Source organism: Saimiri boliviensis, chromosome 6 (assembly GCF_048565385.1).
Source record: "Saimiri boliviensis isolate mSaiBol1 chromosome 6, mSaiBol1.pri, whole genome shotgun sequence".
Lineage (NCBI taxonomy): Eukaryota > Metazoa > Chordata > Mammalia > Primates > Cebidae > Saimiri > Saimiri boliviensis.
In genome coordinates, this window is record NC_133454.1 from 112,884,857 (window position 1) to 112,898,320 (window position 13,464).

The window sequence follows — 13,464 nt, forward strand, 5'->3', positions numbered from 1 at the left end:
TCTGTTTACTTCAGTGTCCAACTTCTCTAATTTGATTCCACAGCCTATCATTTCAACAACACCGTCTAGAGTCTTAAAACCCCTCCTGGCTCCCCATCCTCTCCCTGATGCCATCTGGCAAAACTCCAATTGATGCTGGATGGGCCCAACTGTACTGTGATGAGTGTGAGCTGCTGGAGTCATTCGACAGGGCAGAGGGCTCCACGACAAAGTCATGTCACCAACCTCAGTAGGTTCTCCGACCTGCCTGGAGATCCTTTTCCCAAACTCCTCCTTCAAGCCTGCATGTGAGAATTTCTCCACTCTCCCCAGACTTCCTTCATGAGAAAAAAGAAAAGAAACTAAGAGAATGGAGGCCCCTTAGCATCCTGCTTCCAGACACATGAACCTGCCATCCTTGGTCTACAAGAAGCCTGCACACAGGCCCTCCCGGTACCTGGTGGCCGGTGCATCCTTGCATCCCTCCATGACGAGACCTTCTACCCGAGTCTTGTACCGCATTCCACTGGCACCTGCAGAAGCCCCACATTACCTGTTTTCAGTCTCTCTCTCCCAGTCTCTTGAATATACATCTTTCTTTTCCAACTGGTTTCTTCTCATCAGATTTTAAATGTACTCAGTATTCCTTTGACTTCTAGTTCCCTGCTCAGCTACTGCCCTAACCCCTTTGTAGCCAAACATCTCAAAAGAATTGTCTGTCCCTGTTGTCTTCATTTCCTCATTTACCCGAGTCACCACCCATCTCTAAAAGACCCCATCAGCCTGCTGAAGGGCACTGATGATTTCCAAGACCACCAATGACTTTCATGGTCTAATTCCTACAGATATTTTTAGATTTTAATATATTTGACTTTTCAGCAGTTGGCCTTCCCAGTTGATGAACCCCTTCCCCTTAGACTGGCTTCTTCTCTTATTGTTATTATTGACATGACATTTCCCGGTTTTCCTCCTTCCTCTCTTGCCACTCCTCCTTGCCTACCTGTAGACACGCCCTGCTTGGTCATTCAATGTCAGCGTCCACCAGCTCTTGTTTCAGGTCCTTCCTCCCTTTCACTCTGCTCTCTTCCTCCCACGGTCCTAACCACACTCAGGGCTGTGCTTGTGAACTCTTATACATGGTTCCCCTACACACATCTCCAGCCTGACCTACACTGCGAAGACCGGACCTACAGATCCACAGGCACAACTGGCCTCTTCATGGAGACGCCTCCAAGACTCCTCCCACTTGACCTACATGAAAGTGGACACAGGACTTACCAGTCATGACCTCATCTTTTCTGAGTGTTCCCTGTTTCACTAAATGCCGCCACCCAGTTGGATAAGTGGAAAACTCAGGTGTCCTCTCTAACTCTTTTCTCTTCCTGAGCCCGTACCCAGCCCATTGACAAAGCCAGTCTGTTTCCCAGTCACCTCCCCAAACCGCTGCTGCCACCTGCCCAAGCCATCATTGTCTCTCTCCATAACCTCCCCCCTTGTATCCCCACTTCCGCGGCTCTCCCATCCAATCTGTTCTCCACACAGCAGTCAGAACGATCTTTGCGCAACCCAAATCCAACTATGTCATTTCTGGCCTGAGACCTTTCAGTAGCTTCCACTGCTCTTAGACTAAAACCCAAATACTTGCAGTGGCCCAGAAGGCCCCGTGTGGCCCTCCCTGGCCTCACCTACCCCTCACTTCTCCTCACTCCTTCCTGTGCTCTCCATGCTCTGCCTACTTCGACCTTCTTTCAGTTCTTCGTAAGTGATAGTTCTTTTTTTGCACAGGGCCTTTGCACATGCCTGTCCCTAGACTATTTCAAGCCCTCATCCCCAATGCCTTTACCTAGTAAATGCCACTATCTGTATGCCACAGAGGTGTGCAAGACAGTCCATTTGGGGTATGGAGAAAGTAAACGGGATTTCATTTTAGAATTTATTTTTATCTTACTGTTTTAAAAGGTCTGTCTTTGTGCATGCTTCATTATGTGCATGAGGTATTTGTACAGAAATATACATTCTATATAAACATTTATACGCTTTACAAATAATTAAATATACACGTATGAAAGGGGTCTCCTGAGATGTTGAGGATCAGAGCAGTAATCATGTGTCACTGCCCTGGGAGATACTCTGAGCTCCCTCGTTACACCACCATTGTAAATATATATTTATGTATATGACTGCGATGAACATCTCTATCTTTCCCTCTAGAATATTAACTGCATGAGGTCAGGGATGGGTTCTGCCTTGTCACTGCACTGCCCTGAGGGCAAACTCAGTGCCTTGCACGTAGCAGGTATGTAAGACATATTTATTGAAGGAATAATCATCCTAGAAGTGGAACGTTCATGCTCCCCTTTTCATTCTAGCAGACACATTTCATTTATCACATCTGGAATACTCTTAACGAATTTTTTCTTTCCCGCAGGGTGACTAGAGAAGTCATTGCTTTGGTAAAGGATAAATAATAAAGCAATTCACAGATTCTGGTTTTTTGTTTGTTTGTTTTGAGACAGAGTCTCACTGTCACCAGGCTGAAGTGCAATGGAGCTATCTCAGCTCACTGCATCCTCCAACTCCCTGGTTCAAGTGATTCTCCTGCCTCAGCCTCCAAGTATCTGGGATTACAGGCACGCACCACCATGCCCAGCTAATTTTTGTATTTTTAGCAGAGACAGGGTTTCACCATGTTGCTCAGGATGGTCTCGATCTCTTGACCTCGCGATCCACCTGCCTCAGTGTCCCAAAGTGCTGGGATTAAAGGTGTGAGTTGCTGCTCCCAGCAATTCACAGATTCTTTAAAATATCCTTTGAGCAATGGCAGGTGCTGAATCTATTGGGTGCTTTCATAAGTGTCATCTCATTCATTCTTCCATATGACCTTAGAGAACCTTGTAGAATCTGTTTCATAAATGAGGAAACGGGGATTCAGAATGGCCATGGTGATCTGGCTAGAAAATGGTAGAGTTTGAATTCAAAGTCAGGTTTTTAAGTCTCATTTGATTCCCATTTTAGCTCAGCATCTTGATTATAAAAATCAACGTTTTCATGCTGAGTTAATTTTTTCTTTTGAGTGGTCTCAAAGATTGTTACCTAAAATTAATTCCAGGGGGTACCAAAATCAAATGCAAGGCTACAGTATGGTGAGATTAGGAGGCACCTAATCTCATGTTCATTCCTGTCTGTCCTTTGTCTCTAGGTGTCTTGTATGGAGGCTGTTGTACAAAGGGTGATAGTCATGTTGCCACCTAAAGGATCTGTTCCATTTGCTAGTAAGAGACAAGATCATTAGATGACGCACTTGCAAAGAATGTTCAGCGAAGCCCTCCAAATCATGTGGATATTTTCTCTTCATGCCACATCACTGCCTTCACTGTATTTCTCTCTGATAGCTTCCCCTTCCTTCTATGGGAAGTGACTGTGCTGGAAATGAAAGTGTATTTTAAGATGCTCGGCAATATGCTCTGAGAAGTGGGGTGCAGGGGGATTCAAAAATGCAGAATAAGCTTCAAGCTAACAGGAGATATTCTAGACTTGCAGCTGTTTCAATCGACTATTCTAGTTGCCCTACCAAACTGCTTTTTCCCAACCTTATCTTCCTCTTCAAACACGATCTTTTCCAAAACATCCTTCTTAATTCTATTTGAAAAGTGAAGTCTTTGCAACCCTGCCTCAATAAACCTACAGCCTTTTCATCGTGCCGTTCTTACCAGCGAGTCCAACCTGTGTGGTTTATAATGCTCTTCCACATAAAAGGCCTCCTTGGGTATTACCTCATTGGCCTTGCAACTGAAGGTTTTAAAAACTCTCTCTGACATTAGCCAGATGAACAGAGAATCGAAGGGAGAGAAATCTGTAAAAAGTGAAGTTACCACACACTCCCTGCTTGACTTGATTTCTTGATAACGCCACTGAAGGCAAGCACAGAGATGCCTCGGTGAACTCAGCACCCTCCCCTGCCTCTCTGAACCTGCAGCTTTTATTTTGGCTACAAGCAGAAGTGGCGGCCCCACAGATCCCTGCCTCCTCACTTGTCTACCCATCCATTCATCAATGTATTCAGTCATTCGACATGTCTCCTCGGTTCCCCTTGCTATGTGCTAAGTCCTGCTCGATTTTCTATGAGGGAAAAGCATGTCTTAGACTTAATGAGTGGAGGCGGGGTTAGTGAGAAGAGTCAATGAAATATGTCAAAATACTCTAGGGTCTATGCCAGATGGACTGACTCAATTTCACAGAATTCTCACAGGACCCCTCTCCCCTTTACTCTTATTTTCATTCAGATTCATATATGCAACTCCCCCTCATTATTTGACTCTGATCTGTTCCTAGAAACATGCTGATTAGCAAATTTCAGAAAGCAGGCACTGGAACTCCGTTATTTTAATGGGAGAAATTACAAAGCATTCCAAGTCCACCCCCAAACCCCAATCAACTTCCCCAAATATCATTGTAACATTCTTAAGCACTGGGTAAAAAATCTCCCAGGACCTTTCTATAACATAAGGCAATGAAAGCACCCTTTAGCTAATGAATCGGGACTTACTGAACTACTCCTGAAGGTTCATTGGGTGGGCAGCAACTGGCTCTGGAGAGGGGTAAGGCTACTCCAGCCACCGCACTGGCCTGACAGTATTGATATGTAAGGAAATAATGAAAGATGCCAAATACTGCCTCGATTAGACGGGGTTTGCAGGGCCCAGGTATCGGGGTGAATCAGAGTGGGACTCATGAGGGGCTAAAGCTTGGGGGAACAGAATGGGAAAGATCACAATAAGAACATATTTGATGGACAGAGCAGCGGGTGCAAACTTGCTGGAAGAACAGGGCAGCCAAGATGGCTGCACGCACACTCCATTTTTTCTCACGAGACTTACGAACAATGAAATGTTTCTACGGGTTGCCCATCTGGACTTATTTTAATGGGCATTCAATACAGACAGCAAACATTTGTTAAAAACTTGCTAGCCACTGTGATTTTGTGTATATACCCAAAGGATTACAAAAATCATTCTACTATAAAGACATATGCACACGTGTGTTTATTGCAGCACTATTCAAAATTGCAAAGACTTGGAACCAATCTCTGGTTTGTCTTTCAGGTGTTTCCTTCGTCGTGATCCAATGGCCTCTCTATCCCTCTTCCTATGCCCCAGGTACCTCCTCATAACTTGGCCAGTATCTAAAAATCTGAAAAGGATGCAGCACCGTCTTCTGCTGGAGTTAACAAAAGGTGCTAGTGAATCGTCAATTCCATGAAGAGAAGAGCCACGTATCTGAATTATCTACAAACTGTACCAAAAGAAGGAACTAGGAGAGGAAGGGAGATGGGACGGGTCAGACCTGTCACTGGAAAAAGACTAAGGGACACAGGCTTAGGGGTCCACATGTGAGTGCTTTGAAGAACCTAGTATTTCCAAGGGGTATGTGCTCATCTCCTCGAAATATGCGAATTTCTTGATGAAAAATTCATACTGTCTTCCATGTTGCTAAGCAACCAGCCCAAACATGTTTACTGTGTAAAATCTCTCTGGAGGGCCCTGGGCTGCACCCAATGCCTGAAGTGTGATGGCAGCAGCAAAGCTATCCAAAGCATTGGGAAAGGTTTCTGAAGTTGACCCGCAAAGATGCGTATTTATAGACACTTTCATGCCATATCTGGGGAAACACAATGGCTCAGATAAAATTTTGACTACTTTTTTTCTGCTAATCTCCAGCCTAGCAGTCGAAAGTGTGGGCTCTGAAGCCAAATTTTGTAAATTTTATTCCCAGCTCTCCCACTGAATATGTTACTTAAGCTTTCTGTGTTTAACATTTCTTCTGTAAAATAAAAAATAATAACTATGCACATTTGATAGAGCTATTGTGATAATTAAAATTAATATGGTTATGGCCAGGCACAGTGGATCACACTGGTAATTCTAGCACTTTGGGAGGCCAAGCCAGGAGGATGGCTTGAGCCCAGGAGTGCAAGACCAGCCTGGGCAACACAGAATAATGTGGACAATGAGCCTGTGTGGAGCCCCCAACATCCTTCCCTCTCTAAACAAAAATAAATCTAAAAGAAATTAGCCAGGCATGGTGGCACATGACTGTATTACCAGCTATTTGGGAGGCTGAGGTGGGAGGATCACTTGAGCTCAGAAGATCGAGGCAGCAGTGAGCCATGATCATGCCATGGTAAAGCGAGATTCTGTCCCAAAAAACATTTTAATATGGTTAAAATGCTTAGAACAGTGACTGGCACATTTAAAGAACTTGATAAATGTTAGCCAGTCTATCACTGTTATTTATTACTCTATGGAAATACGTTGTTGTGGTGGTGGTGGTTTATATGAATGGGTCATTTCACCAGTCAGGTGATCAGCTAATAGTAAGCTAGAAAATTAGTCCTTTGAAAGTCTCAGAATCCATGGACATCAGACCTTACAGCCTTCCAGAGTTGAATCAGTTCCAGGAGTGGGGTTAGCAATTTGTGGGCATCCTGTGCTCATTAAGGTACAGGGGAGACCTCAGGAGAATAACCAGCCCACACTGGATAAAGTTCTACTTTAGGCTGAAGGCAGAAATAATACCCCCCACCCAGGGTTCCCAAGTTTCCCTGTGCTTCCCCTATCATGGCAATTGCTTGTTTTATTGTCTGTCTTCCCATTTATCAAGAAGAGCATATGTCTGTCTTTCCATTGCCATATCCCAAGGCCTAGTATGTACTTATTAATCTTTGATGAATGAACTAATGAATGCAGCACATGTCCATCCTCACTCTCACATGTATGAATTAACACCGATCAGAGAAGGTGTTGCTCTAGAGGACAAAGGAAGAGGAGGAGAGGTGGAAGGACTAATAGCGTCACAGTGATGGTCTTAAAGTCCCAATCCCAAGCGGGAATCCTTTATGCAGCACACAAGAGGTGGCTATGGGAAAAACAGCAGAAAGCAAACAGGGCTGAGGAAGCAGTTAAATAAAAAAAGAAAAGAAAGAAAAAGGAGGCTCACATCTCTTGAATATAGCCCTGAAGTCCTCCTCTGAAGAAAAATACTGGGCTGGTACTCAATTAATGTTCACAAACGTGTCACAATATGACACTTTTTAATAAAAACCTTACTGACATATAACTGCATACAGCAAAGTACATAAATCATAAATGAAGAGCTGGATGCATCTTCACAAAGTAAACACACCCCTGTAACCAGCACCCACGTCAGGAGGCAGAGCAGGAACAAAAGCCCAGAAGCCCTCCCACCCACCCGCTGCAGTCATTTCCTGTCCCCCAGGGTAACACTATAAATAAACCGTGCTGGTTTCAAAGCCTGTGTCGGGGAGCCCAGGCAGTTTGTACTCCTTTGTGTCTTTCCTCTTTTATTCAGTGTTAGGCTGCAAGGTAATGATTTGATTCAAAACATTGCCATGAGTTCGGCATCATACCGGACATTGTCAAGAATACAAGGAAAAATTCTCTGATCTTGAGAAGATTCCACGATACATATGTTGTTCGACAGAAATTCAGGCCGGGCGCAGTGGCTCATGCCTGTAATCTCAGCACTTTGGGAGGCCGAGGCAGGTGGATCACCTGAGGTCAGGAGTTCAAGACTAGCCTGGCCAACATGGAGAAACCCCATCTCTACTAAAAACACACAAAAAATTAGCCAGGCATGGCGGTGGGCACCTGTAATCCCAGCTACTTGGGAGGCTGAGGCAAAAGAATTGCTTGAACACAGGAGAGAGAGGTTGCAGTGAGCTGAGGTCCCGCCACTGTGCTCCATTCTGGATGACAGAGCAAGACTGTCAAAAAAAGAAGGAAGGAAGGAAGGAAGGAGGCAGGGAAGGAAGGAAGGAGGGAGGGAGGAAAGGGAGGAAAGAAATTCAGCACTTATTTACATTATTTTGTAAAACTCTAGAGCTAATCTACTAAGGTTCCATTGGAAGCCACTTCAGTGATCCCGACTCTGCTGGAAAGAGGATGGGATTGTAGAGTTTGATCACATATGACAGTGGGAGGCTGAGGGTGTGGATGGCACAGGCCTGGGGACCAGAAGCAGTGGCTCACATTTATAACCCCAGCACTTTGGGAGGCCAAGGTGGGCAGATCACATAAGCTCAGGAAGTTTAGACCAGCCTGGCCAACATGGCAAACCCTGCCTCTACTAAAATTACAGAAAGTTAGCCAGGCATCATGGCACACTATAATCCCAGCTACTCAGGGTGCTGAAGCAGGAGAATCACTTTAGCCTAGGAGGTGGAGGTTGCCATGAGCTGAGATCATGCCACTGCACTGCAGCCTGGGCAACAGAGGGAGACTCTGTCTTAAAAAAAATGTGACTCTGTCTTAAAAAAATGTGTGGCCCTGCTGAGGGCCAAGTAACTTCAATAAAGCCTTTGGCCATGTGTTAGCTTCAAAGAGATAGCACTGGGCTCACCCAGGGGACCTCTCTGGCATTTGAAAAGATTCACTTAAGTGCACAGCAAGGTAGGCGCCGTGTGGGGAGAAAACCAGGTCACGCAAAGGAAGGTTTTCTGAAAACAGGACACGGGTGGCTGCCAAGTGGTAGGGGTATAGGACTGAGGCGTGGGGTGAAGGGAAAGAGCGGTTCTCCTGGCTCGCTCCCAAGTTCTTTAGGTTGGGCAAAAGGAGGGCTTCCTACGAGAGGACCCAGAAGTGGGCTGAGTGGCAGCCTGTGTGGAGAAGCGTGATGAGGAAAATCAGAGGCAGGAACCCACGGGTCTGGCCGCCACTCACTAATAGATTCAGAAGTAACGGTGAAGGAGAAACCATCATGCTCGCTTTGCCCCCGTGCTCTGTCTCCTTGCTCAAGCTGTCAGGTCACTGCCTCATGATCAAGCTTCTAGAGCTAGGCTGATGACAGAGAGGTCCCAGGTGACCAGCCAGGTCAGGAGTGGGAGGCATAGTAAGACTGAATTCCTTGCATGCCTGGAAGGGCTGCCCAAGAGTGAGAGCGAGGCATTGTCTAAGAAGGCAGGATAAAGGGTCCAGAGTGTAGATTTCAGTAAAGCAAAGAATTTGTATGTAACTTGAAGCCGGCTTGAGGCGTGAGAGGTAATAAATGGCCGAGGGCTGCCTAGGGACACTTCCTCTGAATTGTTGGAAAAAGCAGAAAATAAAAGACTCAAGGCTACAAAGGACTATCTAATAAAACCAAATTGTAAAGTAGCTATATGTTTGCTTCTTTATTAATTCATTAAATAACAGAGTCCAGCAGAAGATTTAATAACTACCATAATTTAGAATGAGAGATGAGCGTAAATCTAATGTGAACCATCTGCAAGAGCTGTAATGTGCTACCAAGCTATCTGTGATTTCCCTTGGGGACAAAGTCACAGGTATGGATAATACATTGTGGTTTCTGTTGCTACTCCTACTTACAGAAAATACTGTTTCAGTTATAGGTAAGTAAAAATAATGACGTAGGTTTTTTCCTAGCCAAGACCACAACCTTTAAATGCTATCTACAGACCCCTTGGTGGGAGGTTTGTGGAACCAGATTAAAAACACCTGGGGGCTGAGCTCAGTGATTCATGCCTATAACAGTTTGAGAGGCCGAGGCAAGCAACTTGTTTGAGGCCAGGAGTTCAAGACCAGTCTAGGCAACGGTGAGACCCCCCCCCTCATGACAAAACATACCAAAAATATTAGCCAGGCATGGTGGCATGTGCCTGTATTCCCAGCTACTTGGGTGGCTGAGGTGGGAGGATCACCTGAGCCCAGGAAGTCAAGGTTTCAGTGAGCCATGATCACACCATTGCACTCCAGCCTGGGTAAAGGAGTCGGACCCTGTCTCAAAATAAACAAACAAAACCCCTAGGAAAACTCCAAATTCTTTTCAAAATCACTAGAAACTTCAACTTCATCCAGCCATTCAGGGTCGGAAATCAGATTTCTAGGAATGGCCTCCAAACCCAAAGAATTTTTCCAACAGCCACAACTAGTGAGTTACAGAGACTGGCTATTAAGCATTGGAAACCTCTGTTGGGATTACAGTCATCCAGAGTCCTGTTCTCCAGCCCCCATACCTTCCTTCCTTAAGGAACATCCTCAGAGAACTTCCCTGATCTTGCTCTCCTTGTCAGCAGGTGCCACATACATCACCCTCCTGTCTGTCTGCCACCCCTAACACCACCTTCTTTACTTTTGTTGAAATGCCAATTGGTTGTCTTCTCTCTGTTTACTTCATCTGGGCCATTGGCTAAACAAATCTGAGAACAATGGCAATTAAGTCATGGTGAGATCTCAGCTTCAACAGATTCATGCCTGTAGATTCAGCCCCAACTTGCCCAAATCCTTGTCACTGAGGGAACCAGGTAAGGGAATGTGGATGGGCAGGTATCACACATCAACAAATATTGATTGTGCCCCTACTGAGCTGGCACTTGGTTACAAAGACATAGTACATGCACCCACATTTGAAGACAATAATCCCCCCACCCCCCGATGGCCCCTGAGATGACTTTATTCATCCACAATTTCTTATTGGGCACCTACTAGTTTTCAGGCACTGCGTAGGTGCTGGGAATAAATATTACACCAGTAAGTAACTATGAAAGATTGCTTCCCAGTGTAAAGAGTGCCATAAAAGGATTTGAAAGGAACAATATGGGAGAGGATAACAGGAAGGGGGTGTTTTGTTTCATGTGTCAGGAGGCAAAATCCTCCCTGAGACTTTAAACAGAAAAAGACCTGAAGGATGAGAAGGAGCTATTTGTGTGAAAGGCCAGAGAAAAATGAAAGGGCAGGAAAGAGCTTGGTGTCCTTAAAGAATAATCGTAAATCCAGAGAGGCCAAGACTGCTGATGAAGGAAGAAACTGACATGAGCTTGGCTGGAGAGGCAGACACCTGCCACGTCAAAGAAAGTGAGGGATGGAGAGGAGTTGCTAATCACGTGGCCTCCAGAATCAGACTAGCTCAGCCAGAGTCTGGCTCTACAACTTCTCTAGCTGTGCAGCTATAGGCAAGTCATTCACCTTCTCTGAGCCTCGGTTTCCTCATCTTTAAGTTAGGATCATCGTATGGCTCCCTCACTGGGTCGTGAAACGCATTAATTAGTGTAAAGCACTCTGAACAGTGCACCTGGCACACAGTGTGTGCTATGTCATGATTTGCTGTGACCTCTTCCAAGATCAGAAAGAAGTTGTGGAGGACTTGAAGCAGGGAAGAGACACAATCTGGTTTGTCTTTAACAGATGATCAGCCGTTCTGTGGACTACTGGTCATCAATAAGACAAAGAGTTGGAAGAGACCTTAGAGGTCATTTACACCAGCTACTTTCCCAGTGGTTCTCTCTGGGAAGGGGAGGAGACAGTGTCTGAAGAGACATCACTGAAAGGCAGGAGAGTGGCTGTTCCTCAAGTATGTCGGACAGCAGAGAAGGTTGAGAGGCAGCCGGCCACAGCTTCTGGAGAAGGGCCTCCAACCTCTGACCAGTGGAGAGTCCATTATTCCCATTTCCAGATCGTCCCAGTCCCACATCCTGCTGTGCAGCCTGTTCCTATTAAGCCAGTGTCAATGTCACTGTTTCTGGACTATAAGTGCCTCAAGGACAGCAGCCATTTCCTCTCTACCCTCCCTGTACAGTGACTGACATGGGCCCATGCCACTGTGTCCTCTGAGCTTTTGAATTATTGATTGGAAAAAGGAAGATGGAGCCACAGCATTTTAGTGTCACTCCTGGAATGACACGGTCTATAAGGGATCTAGAGGGCCTTTAGGAGAGCCTATAAGTCATGCCCCTGCCCCCGGGCCAGCCTTCCTCAAATCACTCTAGCAAGACTCTGACTCTTGGTTCTCTAGAGAACATTCGGCACTCTGCAGAAATGCATCCTGGAGGTCACATCCTATGCAGGGAAATCCTTCCAAACTGCTTCCCCAGATCCCTTCTGCTGCTCTTTACAATGGGAATATGCCTGTTTCCTGCACCAAGGGGCTCTGGCCGTGAGCAAATACATGGGATAAAAGCTCTCTTGTCTCCAGGGATATCTGCAGAGACATCTTGGGGGCGGCCATAGCAACCTCCTCTGACCGGCTAGAGCTCAGAGCTGCTGGGGGGTGGGGGAGAACCCTTCAGGCTCCTCTGGGATTCCCTCTCCAGACCCCCTAGCTCCCCAGCTCCTGCAGGACCGTGGCCACCTCCCCTCTGGCTTTCCAGGCATTCCCTCTTCTCAGCTCTGGCAGAGCTTGCCCTACCCTGGCTCCACAACCACTCCCCGCCCCCCCGCCCCCGACCCCAGTCCTCTTCCCAATTCTGCAAGCTCCTCATTCTCTAGATCCTCTCAGGATCTTCTACAACCCTGGTGATTGCCCTCCCAACCTCCCTCTTCTCTTACCCCTCTCAGCCCTAATTCTTATCCAAGTCCCCTTTCCTGTCCCCTCCCTTTAGCTCTCTGTTGGCCCCCATTCTTCTCTCAGTCCCCACAAGAACCCCCCTCTCTAATTCTCCCCCACGTCTCCCCCATCCCCCAGCTTCTCCCATCCCCCTACCTTTTTGACTCCTTGGCCTGTCCTCCAGCGCCTCTGCCGTCCCCTCTCCCCGCCAAGCTTTGTCGCGCAAAGATCCACGCCCGCCTCCCACCCCATTTCCCCCTCTGCAGCTGCCCTGCGACCCCGCCTCTCCCCTCGCCCCTCGCCCAGGGAGGGCCAGCGCGCCGCCCCCCGCTCACCTGTTGTGCCGACCGGAGCACGCCCGGCTTCGCCTTCTCCGGGTCGGGGTCCTGGTCCCGCGGCAGCAGCCCCTTCTTGGGGTGCATGTGCCGACACAGGCAGGTGACCCCGCACAGCGCGAGGATGCTGGTGGCCGTGCCCAGCGTGGCGCCCAGCGCGATCACAGGCACCGACAGCACCATGATGCCTGCTCCCAGCGAGGGGCTGGGTCCCGCCGCCGCGCACCTTCCCGGGGCCGGGCCCGCCTCCAGGCAGCTCCCGGGATCAGGGCGAGCCAGCCGCTCTCCCGCCGCCAGAGGGGCGGGGACGGAGGGAGGGAGGACGGCTGCGAGGACGTCAGAGGAGGCTGCACCCGGAGGAGCAGCGTCAACCGGCACCCCCCTCCCCGCCAACACGTGACCGGACCCCCACCCCACCGGGAGCCGGAGCCTTCCAGGTGGAAGGAGCCTTGGGGCTGTTTCAGGCCAGTCTTAATGCTTTGTGTACAAAAGGGGACAATTTGGCCCAGGAAGTGCTGGAGCTTGAGGAGGTCACCCTGTGTTCGAGGACAAACCTGGGCTCCATCCCGGTCTGCGACTCCAGGAGTCACTTTCCCAGACTACTAGCCCCTTGCTCACCCTCCTTTTCCCCCAGCAGCTGGCCAAGGTGGCTGTCAAATTGGGTCCTTTGAGAGCTTTTCAAACACAAAGCTGGAGATTTCCCAGCTCCCCAACCTGGGTGATGGTTCTTACAGGGAAAAGGCACAGGCCACGGGTAGAGGGAACCCATGGGGTGTTTGGGTTGAAGCTGCACCTGTGTCCTGCTGAAGGTGAA

The 13,464-nt window shown here is 47.7% G+C and overlaps 1 protein-coding gene across 2 annotated transcripts in view; it reads right to left on the reverse strand.

The window, feature by feature from the left end:
- The window catches only part of SYT13 (synaptotagmin 13), a 44,438-nt gene extending 31,444 nt beyond the window's left edge, over positions 1-12,994 (reverse strand). For both annotated transcript variants that reach the window (XR_012518162.1, XM_003920021.4), the window contains exon 1: positions 12,651-12,994. Coding sequence is in view for 1 of the 2 variants with exons in the window: in XM_003920021.4 (XP_003920070.1) it covers positions 12,651-12,833 (183 nt within the window). In the remaining variant the exon portion in view is untranslated. The remainder of the gene's footprint in view (positions 1-12,650) is intronic.
- Between the last annotated feature and the right edge of the window lie 470 nt (positions 12,995-13,464).